At 43.1% G+C, this 19,736-nt stretch overlaps 1 protein-coding gene and 1 long non-coding RNA gene across 7 annotated transcripts in view; one reads left to right on the forward strand and one right to left on the reverse strand.

Moving 5' to 3' along the window:
* Window positions 1-499: 499 nt before the first annotated feature.
* Window positions 500-2,475, reverse strand: LOC135293812 (uncharacterized). Its single transcript, XR_010355909.1, has 2 exons — window positions 1,755-2,475; window positions 500-1,473 (listed from the first exon to the last, which is right to left on the reverse strand). It is a non-coding gene; the product is annotated as an uncharacterized LOC135293812 (long non-coding RNA).
* Window positions 2,476-2,539: 64 nt separating this feature from the next.
* The window catches only part of SLC15A1 (solute carrier family 15 member 1), a 43,800-nt gene continuing 26,603 nt past the window's right edge, over window positions 2,540-19,736 (forward strand). Inside the window, exons 1-3 of one of the 6 annotated variants that reach the window (XM_064408391.1) lie at window positions 2,540-2,643; window positions 6,886-6,937; window positions 8,908-9,028. In XM_064408391.1, coding sequence (XP_064264461.1) covers window positions 8,962-9,028 — 67 coding nt within the window. In that variant the 5' untranslated portion in view covers window positions 2,540-2,643; window positions 6,886-6,937; window positions 8,908-8,961. Of the gene's footprint in view, window positions 2,644-6,885; window positions 6,938-8,907; window positions 9,029-16,036; window positions 16,206-17,485; window positions 17,500-18,604; window positions 18,688-19,543; window positions 19,674-19,736 lie in introns of those variants that run through there. The other 5 variants (XM_064408396.1, XM_064408395.1, XM_064408397.1 and 2 more) reach the window with 5 other exon arrangements.

Raw genomic sequence — 19,736 nt, forward strand, 5'->3', positions numbered from 1 at the left:
GACTCACTCCATCACCTCACTGTCCTTCTTGTAATGTGGGACCCAAAACTGAGCACAGGACTTGAGCTGTGGCCTCCCCAGTGCTGCTACAGGAGGGCAATCACTGCTTTGGTCCTGCTGGCCACACTATTGCTGATGCAATAAGCAGCAAGCCAGGAAGCCACTCTGGTCTTCTTGGCCACCTGGGCTCGCTGCTGGCTCATGTTCAGCCGGCTCTTGACCAGCACCCGAGGTACTTTTCTGCTGGGAACTTTTCCAGCCCCTTGTCCCAGCCTGTAGCACTACAGGTGGTTGTGACCCAAGGGCAGGACCCATCACTTGGTCTTTCTGAGCCTCGTAGCATTGGCCACTGCCCATGGATCCCTGCTCTCCAGATGCCTCTGCAGAGCCTTCCTACCCTACAGCAGATCAAGACTCCCATCCAGCTTGGTGTTCTGATGCCTGTTTCCACCTAGAAATGAAACAACACACACTTTCGAGATAAAATTAGCATAGGAAGTAATATAAAAGTGGATCTTTATTTGAAGGCCTCCAGAGGCAGTTATGGAAAGATGTCCACAAAATCCTACTCCCACAGGGGTGAATACAGTTTTATAGGTTTTAGGAAATTAGCATCATTGAGAAAAATCACCACTTAGGAGGACAAGTGGTGATGCAATTCCCCCTCAGGTAAAACTCATTTTCTGGAGACCCCCCTTTGTACTTGCTGTACTTTGTTTATGAAAATGTGTCTCAAAGAGCTGTTTTCAACTTTAGTAGCCACAGAACCAAGATAGCATGTGGGTTCTTGAAAATTTTTTGTCTTTCTGCCTAGAAAAATGCTGAAGCTAAGTCACAATAAGAAGCTACGATGCTACAAATATATGCCTAAGAAATACAGTGAATATAGAGGAGGAAAAGAAGGTAAAAACTAAAATGGTATAATTTCCCTCTCTTTTAGACACTAACAAGACTCTGCTTTGTCCAGTCTCTACTCCATATTTAATCACACCATCATATCATAGAGATGCCAACTATAACTACAGCTACTATGAATACTTATTTTATCCAGGCCCAGTTTGGTAACCATGAAGTGAGTGTACTGAAGGCATATTCAAGGTTTAATGAGGTCCTTTGCGGATCACCTGGTGCAGAATTCGAGTTTGCTTTCAAATTTCAACCAAATCCTTATTAATTCTGTCACTCTGATTTACATAAGAACAACAGTGTTAATAATTTTGCAGCTAGTAGGAAATTGAGAGTCATTAATAGTGTCACAGAATAAACTTACAGTGAGTTGGATGCAACTGCTGGATGCAGCAATTATTGGCGGATGGTTGGATGCTGCAATTCTTAGTTGCTGCCCTCTTCAGTTCCTTTGCCAGCTGATTCCTGAATATATCTGGGCTGTTCTTTAAACCCTCAGGCAGGATGGTCTTGGTGAGCTGGCTCTTTTCCCGTTTTAGACTTAGTATCAGAGAGTCCTTGGCTTTTCTTATTTGCAGGAGTGCAGGAGAAGGTATTTTAGAATTTAATACAGTAAACCATCTTAAACTATCTGCTAATCTCCTTTTGCAAAATTCCAACAGATCCTTCTTGGGAGAATTTGGCAAACAGAGAAACTGATAAATCACGCAGCGTTTTAGTAATTAATATTTTAAAGTTTGGAACAAAAGTCTCATTTCTCTTACCCCTGCGGTACTAATAACACTTACAGTACCTTCACTTAGTTTCCCTTCTAAGGGGTTTACTACAGCAGGACTGCGTTTACTGACCTGTGCGGAGTGTCAGGAGCGGCTGCTCCGCCCAGAGCCTGGCAGCGCACACGAGCGCTGCCCGCCGCCCGCGGCTCCCAGCGCAGATGCGGAGCGCTCCGCGGGGACGGTCCCGCGGTGGGGACGCCCCGGCTCGAGGGGCGCCGAGCTCACCCCAGCCGCGCTGACCGCCCCCCGCCGCCGCTTCTGTGTCTGTCTTAAACAAAACTCGTTACTCCGGAAACCGCCATGGAGCTGCTCCCGCCTATAAACGAGACACCGCCTTCCCCGAGCGCCTCGGCTCCACGCCGCCTCAGAAGCGGGGCCACCCGCGGGGAGCGCGTCCCCGCCCGCAGGTCTCACATTCCCGGCCCCCCCGGCCCAGACCTCCCGTGGCCGCGTAGAGGCGCTTCCCGTCTCGCTGCAGACCGGGGGCGGAGCGGCACACCGGCGGCTCGGGGCTGGGCCCGGGCCCATCGCCCCGCCGTTACCGGGGTAACCGCAGGGCCGCTCGGCCCCCTCAGAGCGGCTGCTCCCTCCTTCCCTCACGGGGGCGCGGTCTCCCCGCTCGCCGTACTGCCCGTGACTTCAGGCTGTGGTTTCGCCCCTGCCCCAGAATATCGGAAAAAAAACCCACAAAATTTCTGCTTTTCTCACAGCAGAAGGCGAGCCCCTCTCCGAGCTGGCCCGCTGCAGCCTGCCGAGGTCTAGGGCGTCCCTTTGCACAGACGGAACACGGGAGGTGGGGGCCATGGCGGGGCCGGGCGCGCCCCGAGGAGCCTGTCGCGTTCATGGCCCGGCGAGCCCCACATTCAAAACGCGCGCGTGTTAAACACCAAATAAACTTTCGCAAGGTCAGATGTCGCTATAGGATACGAAATAAAACGACGCAGACACGGGAATTTCTAAGGTAAAAAGAAGGGAAGTTTAATTTCTGACTCTTAACATTTACAGATTTCCAAAATGACAGTGGATTGGAGGATGGCAGTGCCACCTCTCCAATGACACTGGTCCAGAAAGGAATTCAAAACAATTAATGGTTTACATAAAGTGCATGAGAAGGTTCGTTACAAGAATGTAAACATCAGAAGGTTGAGAAGAACTTAGAAAAACAGAGTGACAGTCACACTTCTCTCCAGCCATGAACAACCTCAGCCGGTGGCACACACACGCACTCACGCCCCGCTTTCCCCCCAGCTGAGCTAGGGCGGGTTGGAAAATCCATGGAAGAAACGGAGCTTTGAGAGCGCTCCCGAAGCAGGTGCCCTCCGCAGTACTCGGGTTTTCCTGCTATGCGAGCAATTGCTGGCCTTACCCAGGTACACAATAGACAGATTTACAATACACACATCACATTTTTTCCAGGTGTAAGAGGGGAAGCAGATGCCTACGAGCCCAGGACAGTTATCAGACTTAATACAAGAAAACGTTGGTAGCCCCTGGATAAGTAAATTTGAGTTAGCATTTAATGTTTGGGGGGAAAAAAAAAGGATTCTGATGCCTAGAAGTCTTAAAAAGAAAGTTACTGTAGCATTTTGCTCCAGTCAACATTATTAGTACCAAGATAGAAGTGAAATTTCTCATGGAGCTGGTAAGTATCCTGGGTTTTTATCAGTGGTGTGGACTGTGAAAGGAAGAGATAAGCAGTTCCCAAGGATGTACAGATGTACAGATAGCTGCAAGGAAAGGACCTTAGTTCAGCAAAACTGTTCGACTCATTGTTCATTCTGTAACTCTCAGAACTCCATGAACGTTGCCTGGGCAGGGACAAACCCAGAGCTGTGTTTCCTTTAGTGAAGCTTTAGTAGCCATGTTGCCCATAGTAATCAATAACAAGGCACTAAGGGGACCAATGCTTTTTACAATTGGTGTAATGAGATGGAAAAATTGTCAACATCACTACTTAGACTTTTTAAAGGCCTGTGACAGAAAAGAAAAACTCTCTTCATCAACAACAGCCCGTTGAAAGGGGTTTTTTTAAGATTGCTTAAAGCCTTTTTCTTTCATTGTCAGCAGTGTTGGATCCTTATTCTGCATCCATAATTAGAAACAGCTCAATATTTTCTCATCGCAGTGTGCTAGGAGACTATGAAAATACATACACAATAGACAATAAAGCCTTGAAAAAAAGAATTTGAATGTACCTAGACAAATTCTGTGACTGTGATTTTTTTTCTTCTTCTTTTTGACTTAGTTAAGAAAGATAAAATAGGGGAGGTAACACACTACGCTAAAATAGCTTGTTATCTGTTTTGGAGATACTGATAATGCCATAGTGCAGGAGCTGAAGCAGAACTGAAGCAATGCTGGTAAAGCACGAGGCAGCAATGTGTTGGTGAAGAGCTGTGTTCCTAAAATGTGGGCTCAGAACTGGAGGATTAACTTGCTTTGCACATCTGCAGGGGAGAATGGCTCACAGCCAATTGTAAAATATGCTTATAGAAAAAGATGCAGGATGAAATTAATGGGACAAAATTCAACTCAAGGCCAGAGGGAAAGGGAACTTGGTGTTTATTTTAAACACAACCCGTTTCAGTCCCTCATATTGAATCGGATAGATTTCAGCCAGCTGTGTTTTCACACCCACATGTTCACAAGCACCAAGAAGCCCATGTCAAAACAGCTACTCCAGGCAGGTTGGAGGTGCCCACGGGAGAAAAGGAGTAGTGACCCTTGAGTAAGTGCCATGTGTCTGGGGTTCTTCCTCAGCAGTGGAAAACCTGTTCATTGTGCTGGTTTGGGCTGGCATGGGGTTTCTTCCCAGTATCTGGTATGGGGTGTTTTTGATTTGTGCCTGACACAGTGTTGATAACTCACGGATGTTTCAGCTGTTGTTGAGCAGCCCTTGCACAGTTACAGCTTTTTCTGCTCTCAGCCCACCAGGGAGCAGGCTGGGGGTGCCCCAGGAGTTGGGAGGAGGAGACACAGGTGGGACAGCTGATCCCAAATGACCATAGGGACATCCCACACCATATGACATTGAACTCAGGAATTAATCTGGAGGGTAGGGAGGGAGGTCAGCCAGAGCAGCAGTTGCTTGGGGACTGGCTGGGCATCTGTCGCTGATGAGCAATTAGGCTTTTGGCAACACTTTTCTTGATTTAAGGCTTTTTTATCTTTGCCTATTTTAGCTTTTTAAATTTTGTTTTTCTGCTATTTGTTTGAAGGAGGGCATGGTGGTGATTTGGGGTTTTTTGTTGTTGCTGTTTTATTAGGCAAATTATGTTTATCTCAATCCCACAAGTTACTGCATTTTTACCCATCCAGTTCTCTCCCCTGTCCCATTGGGAGGGGGATGAACAGGTGCCTGTGTGGGGCTGAGCTACCTGCCAGGGTTAAATACCAGATAAAAATACCAGAGCCACACAGGTATTTGTATCCATCAGCTAGTACAAGGTGATGTTCCAACATAATCTTGCTTACCTCATCACCCCTAAATTGTAGGGAGGGTTGTTACCTGTGTGTGTTTCCTCATTTCAGTAACTTTTTGGCCTTTTTCCATGCTAGGGTAAGAAGCACAAGGCATGCACTATGCTGGAACCCTGCTGCCATCCTCCTGCTATTAGACCTCGGGTCCTCTGCTGACAAGTCATCCTGCCATGGCCTTATCAGAGCTCAGTCCTCCTGATCTTGGTGTAGACAGCACATTCCTCAGCATTTACTAGTTTAATTGCTGTTAGTCATGTCCTCAGTTATCAATTCATGCTCTTCCTTCAAACTGTGCTGCTGCTCGTGCTTTCACATAAATAATTCTCACTCATGTTTCATTCAAACCATTCTTAATGTCTCTGTTTCAGCTGCCTGGAGCAGTGTGGCATGGGCGGGCCTTTATAACAGAGCTATGTCCAAATGTGAAGTGCAGCCTGGCAAATATTTCTAGACACCATTGACAGAGTCTTTCTACAAGATTTCCCAAACAGATTGGTGTCATATTGGTACTATTCAACATTTTCACTGGCATTCCAAAAACAAATGTGAAAAAACCCTGCCTATTTAAATTGCATGTAAACAAAAGTTGGTCTTTTCTGTTTTAATTGCACCAGACCTCTAAACATTGTATGCTAGTGTCTGTTGCTAGTGTAATCACCTACAAAGTTGTGCTTCTAGGAACAGGAAAATAACTTAAATATACACATTATGTCTTGGTAAATAGCACCTGTGAAATGGATTTAAGGAATCTTCTGAACATGGAGCTTCCCATAAACAAACTTCTAATGCAATTCTGTGGCAAAGAGAACTACTGCAGGAACTGGATGTAAACAGAATGTGTTGTGGTGATTTTATCCCTTGTCCTACAGAACTTGTGAAGCCACTGTTAAAGCACTCTGTTATCGGGTCAACAGTGGGGCTGAAGTTTTGAAATGTTATACTGAAGAATTGATACAAGGACCACAAAAATCTATACTCAAGGAATATGTGGTAGGAGATCTGGGAACAGCACTTCAACTTAACAAGTAAAATTCTAGGAGTGTACAACGCAAAATCAGTTTTTTCTAAGTGAATAGAGAATGCTGCGAGGCTTTTATAGTCTGGTTAAGGAAGACATAATAGAGATTGGATACTGAAGCAAGGTAAATTCAGACTAGAAATTCAAATCAGATTCTTAATCCCTGTCAACAACTACATTAAGCACTATCAACGGTGCTGAATTCCAAAGGTATTGATGCAGTGTTGTTTAATTGCAATTTTATTTCAGGAATGGTTAACCTGGCTCAGAGCTAGTGGTCTCTCTTAGGTCTAAGTGCTAAAAGCAAAACTTGAAATCCTGAAATCATTAGCTGTCTTAAGCTAATGTTAACCTACTCTGTTTCATGGTTATTTTATAACAATGTTTTGGAAAAACAGAGGAATGCAGTCATTATAATTTTAGAAAGTGGTCTTGTTGACTGGTTTTTAACTCAGCATTGATACTTACCACAAGACTTGTGTTCAACAGCCAGATTTCAGCCTGGCATTAATCACAGCAGAAACTTGAATCACAAGCACTGGTGAAGCAGTTTCCAGGCAACTACATCCTAATACTTCTAGTGTTTGAAGTGGTTTGAAATTTATAAATTAAGAAATTCCTGGGATGCTTTTGTGAGAGAACAGTGTCCTGCATGAATATTCTATAACTTCAATCTTGTTCCTTTTCTCTGCCTCCACTTTTCAGGTAGCAACGAGAACTCAGATTTGGGGGATATTTACCAGCTTCTGCAACACAGGTATGTCATTTGGTCCATGCAGCATGAAAGCTGTATTTTGTCTCATCCTGTCAAAAGCAACAAAGTCTTGGGCTGAAGTTCTTAGAAGCTGGAATTCCTTAACTGAATTTTGCCCATGATGTGTCTTGTGTCCTGACTTGTAATTTTTAAACTGTTCAAACTTCATATAGCCATTTAATGATGTCCTAGGAATGGCTGCAAGTTCTTGTAGCTGTTCCTGTTCTGGCTCAAGTTCCAGATATATGAGTGGGGCTGTACTGCAAACTGAGTTCACTTAAATAATAAGAATGTGACAAAATTTACAGTATACTTTGTTGTCTCCTTTTATTGTGAAAGCTGTTTATTGAGGTGTGGTCCTCCTAAACCTTGTAAGTCTTTAATTTTGGCTTTTTTCCCCCTTCTACCAAATTGCAAGTCAAGTACACATGACATTACATCAGAGTTATTTGTCAAACAGTTACATATTTGATAGAAAACATTTCAATTCAACCTATTTCAACACCATTTGCTTAATCCATTTATTTTGTATATTTAAAATTATTTTTATTCCTTTCATTTAAGACTAATACATATCAGGTTGACTCTATCCTAAGCTAGTTATATCACTATATGTAAATTAAGACATGAACAGATCTCCCTCATTTCCTAACAGGAAGTGTTATATTGCCATTGAAGTTTACAAATTCCTGCCCAAAACATGCACTAAATTGTTGTTTCCCTTTTTTATGTATTGCATGCAATAAATATATACAGTTGTCATCAGAACCATTTTCAGGTCCTATATTTAAGAATAACTGATACTTTTTTTAAAATTTACTGACTGGCAATATTAGCATCTTCTATCACAGGTGAGTTGGAAGAGACCCACAGGGATCATAGGAGGGATCATCCACCTTCCTGACCCTGCCTCAGGCCTGGCTTCTCCCTTACTGAAACCTTAATTCTTTAAAACCTCTTTGCTGGGAGAACTGAACCACTGCATGAAAGATTGGCTGTGTTTCATAATTTCTTTTCTATCTGTCTGTTTGGGTTACCAGATATATCAAACTGCTGTTAAAAAACAAAACAAAACAGTGAGGCACTGTAGTGAAAGTTAAATGGCACCTCTGTATCCTAAATAATTTCCAACACAATTAATATGATTCCAGCTTCACCCCGATACAAAATGTGGCAGCACCTGTTAGGAGGATGTGGCAATGGTTTCATACTGTACAGCTGCATTGCATAACAGCAGAGGTGAAAAATACATATTTAATCATGATAAGGGAAAAGATAAGTCAGGTGCAGCGTGTCCCTTCTGCCTGGACTCACCTTTCCATCTGACTTTTGAGCCAGCTCACTTTCAGCAGCCTGGTTCTGTCAGTATCATTGCTTTCTTTAGATAAAGTCCACTGGTCTTTCTCCTCACCAGTCCATCTGCAAGGCCCAGTCTCTGAACATTCTTTTTTGGCCATTTTCATTCCTTTCAGATCCAGTGGCATTCCAGGGGGAAAAAAAGGTAATTTCCTTCCTGCTGGATAAGCCATTTAGCTGAAGTCCCTCGCTGTGTTCAGCTGCTCTTTCAAAGCATGTGTCAGGAGCATTGATGTTCAAACATTAGCCATGGTCAGCACCAGAGAGAACATCTTGATATGGCATGGTTCAGCTCATCGTGTTTAAGATGAGCTAGACACAAATATGTTGAACTGTGCACTTGTACTACAATGGTGTCCTAAATCTCACCTCAATCCATTCTGACCATGAGCATCTTGCACCAGAGATGTGTCTTCCTGCTTATTAATAACCCCATGAAGCAAATGGGGGGTGTTAGTGAGCATCCTTGGTGGGACAGCATCCATCTCTGCACAAGATTTCTGAACATACTGGGTTTTTTTCTGTAGTGGGCAGTATTTGCCCTATGAAAAACCTCTGGGGTCTCAGCTGAGTGCAATTGAACACTAACACTTTTTTCTTTTTTTCTTTCTGGAAAGGTTTGTTAGCCTTCAGAGGAACTCCTCAAGGAGGAACTCCTCAAGGGTTATTGGATGGAGTATTTCAAGCCCCAGGCAGATACCAGCATCAGCTGGTACCAAGTGAACCATAAAGGAAAAGGTCAGTGTGAATATTAACAAAACCACCTACGGCTGAGAGGCAGTGTTAGAAGTTCAGGTTATCTGATAAGAGAAAGAATAGGAAGTCATTTTAGTAGAATGCAGGAACTGCTCCTTGTCTCCAGGAACTGTAAATGAATGGATATGGGAGCCAGAGGATGATGCTTTGTTCTTTAACCATATTTTCTCATCCCCTTTTAAGAATGTTCTCAAAACCCAAATAAAATCTATCTGTTTCAATATGAGACTTAATGTATCTGGGGATACTTATTTTTGGGACACACCAGTAAGTAATAGAGAGGTTGTAATCGACAAGCAATATGATTTTATCAGAAAGAAAATTGCAAAGTACAAAACAATTCAGTATGTACAGTATAATGAAAAATGCATTTCTGTTTCTTAGGGAGAGAATACAAATAAACCATTTCTGCTTGGACATACTTGATTTTTTACCATAAGCAAAAGAGAGGTATTGCTGCAGCAGTAGCAGGACTTGGTTAAAAAATCACTTTTGACCAATACTATGTCAGTTAAAAAGAATTTCTAAATGTCCTGGAGACTGGTGTTAATAAAGCACTGGTTTCTTGTAACAATATACAAGGTTAAATATGGAACTTAAGAGTTTTTAACTCCAATATTGAAACAGATAAATGTGGGCCATATTCTAGTACTTGCTTTGTCTGGAGCTTCTACAGTTTTGGATGGATAAGCCTTCTTCTCTTCTAATACACAAAGTATCAGTTCCCAGCCACTCCAGTTCAAGCAATTTCAGAAGCTGATGCTCCATTTGTTCTCTGGAAGATGATTTTACAGTATATTACTAAAATGTTCAAGGGTCTTAAGGACTTTTCAGAATAACAAGCATTTATTATAATTTTCTGTAATAACATCCATTTTAGGCTACTTTTTTTTTCCTGAGCTTTTACATATAGCTAGCTAGGAGTGTTTTAATCAGCTTTGCTTTTGGCCAAATGTAATTGCTTGTTTATGGAAGAAAGCACTACATGCAAGCTAATCTGTTCTGCATCAGTTTCCAAACAAACAAAAAATAGAGCAATTAATTCTGCTTGCATGCCCTTTCCCTCTTTTTTTTAATATTGCTTTTCAGTATAGATTACAGGGAAAGATTGCTCTGCTTTTGCACTGTGAAGGGACTGCTTCTGTTATATAAAATGTTTCCTGTATATGTAGTGTATCTGTTGGCTAGGTTGAGCAATTTTACTTTTACAAGGTTTTCATGTAGCATGTGTGTGGGATCGCTAGAATTACAATGTGCTGACTGATGATCTCCTTATAAGCAGACTTGTTTTTTTAGAATGCTATTGTAAAGAATTTTAGAATAATATATGTATTGACTTGATATTTTATCATCATATTATTTAGCTTTTTTAGGGTAAAGAAGTACAAAATTTAAGTGTGAAAATCTGATTGATATCTGCAAAGACTCATAGCTGTTCTGTTTTTACAGATGGAAAAGTTTAGATGCACTGAAGTGTCAGTGTGTCAATAGCAAAGAAAGAAATAGCAAAGCTGTGAGTTTTGGACCTGTTTTCAACCCATTAGGCCTGTTACTGACTGATTAATAACAGCTTTTTCTGTAAAACTTGTTCATTTATAAAACTGCACAGTCAAAAAATAACTACACACTCTGCAAACTTTGGCAGCTCAGAAAACAGTGAAAATTAAGTCTTCCTCTATATATGGAACAAAATATAACCTTTGATTAGGCAGCATATTATCTTTAAACATTTAAGCTACTATAAAACTAGTGGTAGGTTTTGTGATCATTACCATCTCCATACCTAGCAGTCATGTTCACCAGAAGAACCTTGAGCTCAATTTTGTGTCGTTTGCCACAGTAAAGATATTGAGGTTTTGGAGTGCCTCCAGAGAAGGGTAACAAAGGTCTGAAACTGACATCCCATGAGGAGTGGAGGAGGGTTGTGGGATTATTTATCCTGGAGAAAAGGAGGCTCAGGGGAAACCTTCTCACTTCCTACAAGCACCTGAGAGGAGGCTATAGCAAGGTGGGGGCGATCTCTTTTCCCAGGTAGCAGGTGACAGGAGGAAATGGACTCAAGTTGCAACAGGGAAGGTTTAGACTGAATATTAGGAAAAATTTCTTCACTGAAAGGGCTGTAACACGACCCAGGGAACAGGATCCCCATGGAAGTGGTTGAGTAACCATCCCTGGGGGTATTTAAAAGATGGGTAGATTCCATGATTCTAAGAAGTGGAAACTGTAAGAGCTCAATCATGTAATACCCTTTATTCTCCTTCCCATCGCAACCTTCCCTCAACAAAAGGATTTTAGGTAGAAAGTGAGAGATGGCAATTTGCTTTCCAGTCTTATGAGAGGAGGAGGGAGAAACAAAGATAAAAAGACCCACTGATGGAAAGGAACCCATCTGCCACGATTAGGGTTCTTTAAAACATCTGAAAATAGATGTTTCCAGCCTCAGCCGCCAGAAAGTGAGTTTCTGCTCACTCTTTTCAGGATAGCTTTCAGCTATCCTGAACTGCAGTAATATTCATTATAGAACTAAAATTTCTGTGTTGCTGATGCTACTTTTTTGATAAGGAATGTGCTACAAGGCCACAGACAATCATTTGTTTGTTGGTATCTCCAGGAGACGTTGCTGACAAATATGTTTCAACACATATGAATAAACATGTGCTTAAAAGAAAGAAATGGCTGGGTGTATTCCAACAACGAGTCTAGCCTGAGCAGGAAGAAGCCCAGCCATTTTGAGGAGCAGTCAGTAAACTCCCAGGCTTTGCTTTTGTCCTGACATGAAAATATTCTTGAGGGATATGTTCAAGTATCTGTGGGGTTCCCTATGAAATTCACACTCCAAAGTTTTTAGCCTAAGAAGTGGATTAATCTGACTGTGTTTACAAAGTTATTTGTAGATAGAGGCTGAAAAACCTGTTGGTACTCTTTGCCCCTAACAACTGGGTTCCCAAAGAAAAAACGCAATTGCTGAAATACCTAAAATGAACACAATTCACTTCATATTCAGAAAAAATATTAATCTTCTTGCTAAAATTCTTAATGGTTTCCTAAAAAAATATTTTCCTGTCATTAGGTATGTTCCTTGTAATCCTGCATAACAGTGTTGCTCAATGTGAACATGCTGCTTCTCTTCTCTCTCTGATTCCTCTTGGAAGACAGTTTCCTGTTCCTTGAAAAAGTTTTTTATAGTGAGGAGAGTAGCAAGTGACCCAGCAACATGTTATGCTGACAAGTAGATTATTTATGTGCTGCAGTTTCAGTTTATGAAATATATTATGTAATTTCAGGTGGTTTATATACTGTCCTATTGTAACCTTTGTATTGAATGTATTTTACTCAGCTGCCTTTGCAAGAAGGAAAAAGCTGTCGTTGGTTGGATTTCTGTTATTGTGGTTTGGGGTTCTTTTTTTTTTCTTTCTTTCTTTTCAAAGTCTCCCACTCCTTAAGAGGAAAATGGGTTGACCTGTTCGATTTGTTTACACTTCCTGCAAAGTAACAGCAGATCCTGGGCTTTTTAAGTGTGAGAAAGTAAGAGAACCTCCTTTTTCTAGAAGCTGACAGAACAAAATGATTGGATTGTGTTGTGGTGCTTATTGGGAATCCGTTGCTCAGGAGTGTCAAGAACAAAGAAAGTAAGAATACAACTACATAGGTCAATAACATCCTAATATATCTTTTTGCTAATGTGGACAAATATCACAACAGTAAGGAGAATACCTAGAGAAGTTTAAAGGTGCTACTGGAAAAGACTAAAGAGAAGTGGAGAGGCAGGGAAGCACTCAGGGGTACTGCAGTGCACAGGTGAATTAATCCAGTTGAGCCCTGGATGCTGTGATCTTTCAATAGTAACAGATCTGACCAAGACTTCTAAGATGAAATATAAAAATTGGCTTTTTAGAAACTTCATGAGAGAGCAGTGAGATAAGTGAATCTGTTAAAATCCAATTATGTTAAATTCTGTCAGATACTGCTGTTAAAGTTTTCATTTAAATCTGAACAATACACAGGACAGCTCTGGGTAGTGAAAAAAGGAGGTTTTGTAACCTGTGGTGAAAATATGAATGTGGAAATAATATAAAAATCCATTTCAGGAGGAGTGAATCCATCTGCAAACTTCTAACAGGGCTTTAACAGGTAGACAGTGTCAGCTCTTGGTCTCCAGCTGCAGAATTTCCACACTGGAAAATTTGTCTTTAGAAAATTAAATTATATTGTCCTGTTATCTAAACTCAAAATACATTATTTCTACTGTGGACATTGATGTCATCTGTATTCAGGTATGCTTTGTACATCAGTGCTGTCTCACCCACCCCAAAAATTGTGTATAAAGTCAAAGGATGTTAGGATGCTTTCCCTTGAAAAGGTGAGCATCCAATCTTGTAAGATAGTTTATTTGAGGGTGGTGGGGTGTGTGTGTGTTGGGTGCATCACTTAAAAATAATCCCTTAAGTATCTTCACAAGTTAAAATACAAATCTCATATCCATTCCTAAATATTGTGTCAGTTTAACTCCAGTCTTTTAACATCTGCTTGAGTCAAAACACAGATTGGTCAAGAGATGACACTTGTACTTGCATGGTCCAGTCAACAACATGATTCATGTTGTAGGGCTGGTTGCATAAATTGACAAGATAATCCAGTCAGCTCTACCTAGCAGCTGCTGTGTTGATGACACTCTCATATGCTCTCCTTATGAAAAAAAAGCTGAACACAACGTGGCTTAAAACATGCTAGAACTGAAACTTCAGCAGTCACAATGCAATGAGAAGATAAAAAGTTCACTTGAAAATGTTAGGTCTCACAACACAGACCTGAAGTTTCGAAAGAATAGCAGTGTGGCAGTACAAAGAAAAAAGACTGTTGAGATGTTTGGATGGTTTCAAGGTGGTTTGAACAACATTCAGCATCCTTGCACTGCCTTAGGTGAGAGAGGGTGATGCTGTGTGTCAGGAAAATTCAAATGTAATATGAAGAAAAGCAGAGGTACATAATTCAAAATAAAAAAAACTTTCATGACCAAGTGAAAGGCTAGAATCCCAGCTTGGGTGAAGGATACTCATACACTTGTTTATTTTTTTTTGTCTTGAATACAGTACATACTTCAAGGGTGGAAATAGGTGTTTACCTGGTGTAGAAAGGAGTATGTAAAGGCTTTGAATCAGGAGCTCTTTTGTTCTGCCCTACTTCCCTTGCCAGCTGCCCTTAATACTTATGCTTACACTCCTATTTGTCTATCCCACATACCTGCTGGGAGTGCCCTCCCTTGGCAGGGAGAATCTCCCAGCCTCAGAGATGGGTTGCACAACATCTGACCGTAAATCAGCATCAAATCTGGGATTACTGCGTGTGTTTCTGTTCTCCTCGCCTCATGCATTGTGAAGGCACAACACAATGACAGCTCACATTTGGCTGTGGCTGTGGTACAAAGACTCAGGCTGAAGGCTGGATCCACAAAGGCCTTTCAGGGCTGGAAGGGATGGTCACATCTCTAAGTGCAAAGTGAAGATTTTGAATGCTTCCTTGCAACTGTCCCCTAAGGCTGGTTTCCATACAGACCTGCATTTCCAGAACCAAGGTTCCCTATTAAATCCAGGCTTTGCAGAAAAGATCCCCTTCAGATTCCCCAAGGGGAAAACCCATGGAAGGAAACAGCATCAAAGGTGTTGTCAGGATGAAGATAGATATAAAGAGAACTGGACAAGGTGTAAATCTGGCTCTACCAAGGAAACAATGTTATCAGAGTAAATGAAGGGGAAACAAAAGGAGTTATCAACCTCAAGTTATGTTTTCGGCAAAAACAAAAGGAACAAACCCACATCTTGGCAGGAGTGACTTCACAATGTATTGTTTACCATGAATTCATTAGGTCTACATCTGCCATATTAGTTAACTCTGCATGTTGTCACAGGCACTGGTAATGAGCCAAAGACTTTTGCCACTGCTTTTGCCTGGGAGCTCCGGTAAATAGAGTTCACTCATTTACTTTATTTAGATACAAGTCTGCGCTCTAGTTCCCCCTGCCCTGCTTTACTCTCCGCCCACATCCAGTGTGCGTACATAAAGACATGCCAGAGAAGCCAAGTCCCTTGTGGGCCACAGCACATGAACTCTTTTCCGTTTTGTGGAGACGATTACTTTGAATGCTGCTGAGCTGGGCAGGCAGGCTGGGCTGGTAGAAACCTCTTTCTCTGCATGTCCCTGCTCTGGTTTAGAAAACTCTGGAAGAAGCAAGTCCATATGTTTTAGGGCCAGAGTTGCTCCTTGCACCCAAGTTGAGTGAGCATCTCAAATACTAGCTTATGCCACTATGTGTGCACAGTGCCCAGTAGCTGGACTGCTGCTGCTTGAAAGCACCTGAACTGCTGCAGACCCCTCCCGGAGACCCCTGGTGCCCTCCTTCCCAGCAGTCCCCATCTCCTCCAGACTGTCCCATATGTTATTTGTTCTGCAAGCAAAACATGACACAGTGCATGAAAAAAGTCAGAGCAAACAAATCACTTTACTCCTTGAGATTCCCTATATGGAAAGCAGGAATAAACTTTTCTTGGAAGGATGTATTATCTTGGGAGGAGTAGTTACTGGGAAGTGACAAGTGTTAGTGTTTGCCTACTACCGTCATGAAAGCCCAGTGCATTGTGGTTGTAGAACAAGATCCATTAGCCTTTGTTTAGAATGAATGAATGTACAACCTCACTCAGTTTGCAGCATCCCATGCTATACTGGCTATCCCATGATGAGCTGCACACCCCTGCAAATTCTTCATCCTTCTTACAATTCTTCCAATCTAAAAAAAAAATTAGTCAAAAACATCTATTAATATTTATAAATCATATGTTTTCTAAACAGATAGTAATATGTCCTAATTTTCTTTAAAATACTTCAATCTCAAGTCAGGTTGTTGGTCCTTAAATAATGAACAGTTGTTATCAACTATTCTATGTTATGGACTCACCTCACCAGCTCCTCTGAATTGACTGTATTCTTCCTTCCTAGGAGGTGCAAGGAAAGAATCGGACAGACTAAGCTACAACCTTTAACTGAGCAATATGTGGAATGGTCCCTCCTGTGGAAGGATCATTACAGTAGGAACACACAGCCTGGGAGGTTCCTGCAGGACACTGTTGATAACTTTTGGACATGGCTGGTGGAAGAGTCATTAAGGGTCTGTGCTGCTGGACCTTGAACTAAGACAGAAGGACTGGTTTGGGATATGACAGCTGGGAGTAGTCTTGGTTGTAGTGACCATGAGATGGTGGAGTAGAGGATCCTGTGTGGAAGAAGCAGGACAGTATTCTATTACACCTTGAAAATATGATTCTGTGACTTCAGAGTTTTTTAGAAAACAGCAGAAATGCATTTCTGCTTGCTTTTTTTTTTTGAGTATTTAACAGCCCTGTTGTGCTCCGAGTTCTCCTAGAAAAGGGAGCCTCACAGGGAAACTTCAATCCTCTGAGAACAAATTCTGACCCCCTAACAAGTACAACCATAAAATAGCTCCACAGAGACCAACCCGGTGGCATCCGCTTACTAAAGAACAGCAGAAGCCAATCCACCTCAGAAACAGCTGTGAAGTGATTGTGTGTCCTTTTATCTCTCTCTGTGGTACAAATTAAAATGTGTACTCATCAGGGTGAATACTTTGTAGATTAATAGAGACCTTAAATATTGAAAGATAACCTGAGTGAAAGTCAGGGTGATCAAATTACCTCATTTATCTCAAATTTTTAAGAAAACAGGTGTTTTTCCTTAATTTCTGCATTTCACTTGTATGTTGCTTTCTAAGAAGAAACAAAGGCCTACTCTTCTCACTAAATGCATAGGTCCATATAAGATGTGCCTGTGAACTAACCTTTTACTGCCACTGGTCATGAAATGGCAAGTTTTCCATTATTCAGAAAAGAAATTACATCTTTAATTCCGTATTTTAACAGAAAATGGTGGTAATATCTCAATTATTTTTGTAGATGAATGAGCCACTGGAGATTTCAGCATTCTTTGCTGCATTACAGATTGCTTGTTTTGCTGGAGTAACCATAATAGAGAAACGCAACACTGCCTGTGCTGTGTGGCCATATATGTATATCCCACTGAGAAGTGATACATGACTAGCATCAGCTGTGTCAGTGGAGCTTATACAGCAAGATTTATGTTTCTTACTGGAGAACTTGCTATAAATATAGCTATAACCACCTACTCATGTTTTGTCTTAAGAATTTATTCACTAATTTTTACAGTCAAGGCTACAGGTAACTGCTAAGAGGTTAGAGATCATTTGAGTAGATTACCCTCATATAGATACAATTTACAAAATCCAGGATCAGCTGTAGCTCTGTATCACAAATCAGAGCAGCCTTCTTTAGCAGCTGAAGTGCTGGCTGTGGATATTCCAAATTGCAATGCATTGCAATGCTTGTTTGATTTGTACCCAAGACAAAATGAACCTGTTCAGCAGCCAGGTAATTATTAAGTGCCTGCCGTAGAAAATGCTATTGGATTGGTTGCATCAACTAGAGCATACCACTTCAAGCCTCAAAGAAAGAGCTCATTCTTCTTTCAGAAAATTCTTTTTATTGGTAATGTCTGCTAATGTTTTACTGTTTCTGCATTCTGAGTTCATTCAAGCCTTAGTAACATGTAGCTTCCCCTAGCTGTTCTTCTTGTCAGCCTTGCCCTCTGGCTCTCCTGCTCATGTTAAACTTCTCATCCATTTATTCCGTGTACATGGCTCAGTAAGGTGTGTGCATGAAATGTACATCACGTTGTACTGATGTGCATTATCCCAGCTTTCCCTATGGCTTGTGGCACAAATGGCACACGGGACAGACTTCTGCTGTGGGCTGACCAAGAGATGAGCAAAGTGGGTCATAGAAACATAAACTCACAGGATGGTTTGGGTTGGAAGAACTGAAAGTTCTTCTAGTTCCCATGCCCTGCTTTGGGCAGGGACACCTTCCACTGGACCAGGTTGCTCAAAGCCCGATGCAGCCTGGCCTTGAACACTTCCAGGGATGCATCCACATTTTCTCTGGCCAACTTCTCAGAAGCATCTGTCCACAGGAGCCACAGGTCATCAGAATCATTAGATCATTAGAAACCGGTGGCAGCAGCAGTCTAGGAGATCTGTTTCCTTGGCTCGAGAGGAGGGAACGAGGCAGAAAGCTGCTCTCCACATAGTGTATTTCACTTACTTGCTTGCTAAGTTTTCCCTCACGCCGTTGGCATCAACGGGACAACGCGGAGCTGGCAGCCCCGCAGGGCGCTCGGCTGAGCTGATGGCGCTGTGTGTCGGTGCTTCCCGGCGGCCGAAGAGCGCAGCGAGCCCCGAGCAGCAGGTGACAGCCCTCGTTTGGCGGGGGAGCGGAGGCAGGGAGGAGCGCTGGGCTCCCCGGAGCGCTGCGCTCGGGCAGCCGGGGCCGCTGGCGGCGGCTGCAGGCCAGGTGAGCCCCGGGACGGCTCCGCGGCCAGAGCGAGCCGCTCCCCGCCCCGACACCTGCGCGGCGCCGCCCCGCAGCACCCGGGGCCAGGCGGGGCCCCGCCGCCGCCCTTAAAGCCCGGCCGCCCCCGGCAGCTTCCTCCCCTCTTTCCCTGCCTTCCCGCTGCCTTTCAGCCCCGAGCGCTCCGGCGGGACCGCGCCGGCGATATGGGTAGGTGTGGCGGTGCGGGATGGGGCAGCCCGGAGCGGGTGGCGGGCTGGCGGTGCCCGGCCCGCGGCAGGGATGCCGCCCCGGGATGAGCATCCCTCCAGCCGCTCCACCCGAGCCGGGTGATCGTGCCGGGCTGCGAGCTGACGGCGTGGCCAAGGGTCTCGCCCGCCCAGGGCTGTCTCTGCTGCTCGGTGTCGGTCTGAGGAAGTCCCCGGCTACTCTTGGGTCTCTCCCTCTTCCTCCGGGGCAACTCTCCCTCTGCCAACGCTGTATCCTGGTTTATACGACCCTGCCTTGAAACCCGAGTGAGAGCCGAGAGATGGTGCCTCGGTCTCTCTGTGGGCTCTGAGAGCTGAGCCCCTGGCCGGTAAGGCTTTCCTACACTACACTTCTAAGGCATGTGGAGCTTGAGATCTGAGCACAAGTTAAATATGGTGTTCCTTGCAGATGTTATATAATGCTTTTTCATTGAGGGTGTTTGCCTAGGGTTGACCTAGTGCTTTTTAAATACATAGATACATAGCTGGAAGATTCATATAAGGGCAGAACCCATGTATCTAATTAATCCTGAAGATTTTTTTCCTGTCTAAACTGGAACACTGAGTAGTAGAGGTACAAATCCAACTTTTTTGTGATGTATCTCTCCATTGCCTTTTGTCTGGACTTTTGGTCCTGCAGTGTCTGAGTACATTGGTGTCTCTCACAGCAAGCAGTTCCGGGGCTGGAGAAACCATGTCTCACTTAGGAAAGGAGCCTGAAATGCCCACCCTCCACCCCCCCAAAAAAATGAACCTAAGAAAGTGCCGTTGCATCTTCAGCAAGCAAATCTGTGTTGTGGGGACAAGCAGCCATAGTGATGAGCAGGCAGGACATGTCAATGGTGCTGCCAGGGATCGTGCTGGCTTGGGCAGACAACAAGAAGAATGGAGATAGTACTCTGGAGAGAAAGAAATGGGATGCAGCTGTGTCTGCCCATTTAATATCAGGTTTGTGGCTTTATGGATTTGCTTAGATAGTTTCTGTGTGAGTGTTTTTCTGGAGTAGCAAGG

Source organism: Passer domesticus, chromosome 2 (genome assembly GCF_036417665.1).
Source record: "Passer domesticus isolate bPasDom1 chromosome 2, bPasDom1.hap1, whole genome shotgun sequence".
Classification (NCBI taxonomy): domain Eukaryota; kingdom Metazoa; phylum Chordata; class Aves; order Passeriformes; family Passeridae; genus Passer; species Passer domesticus.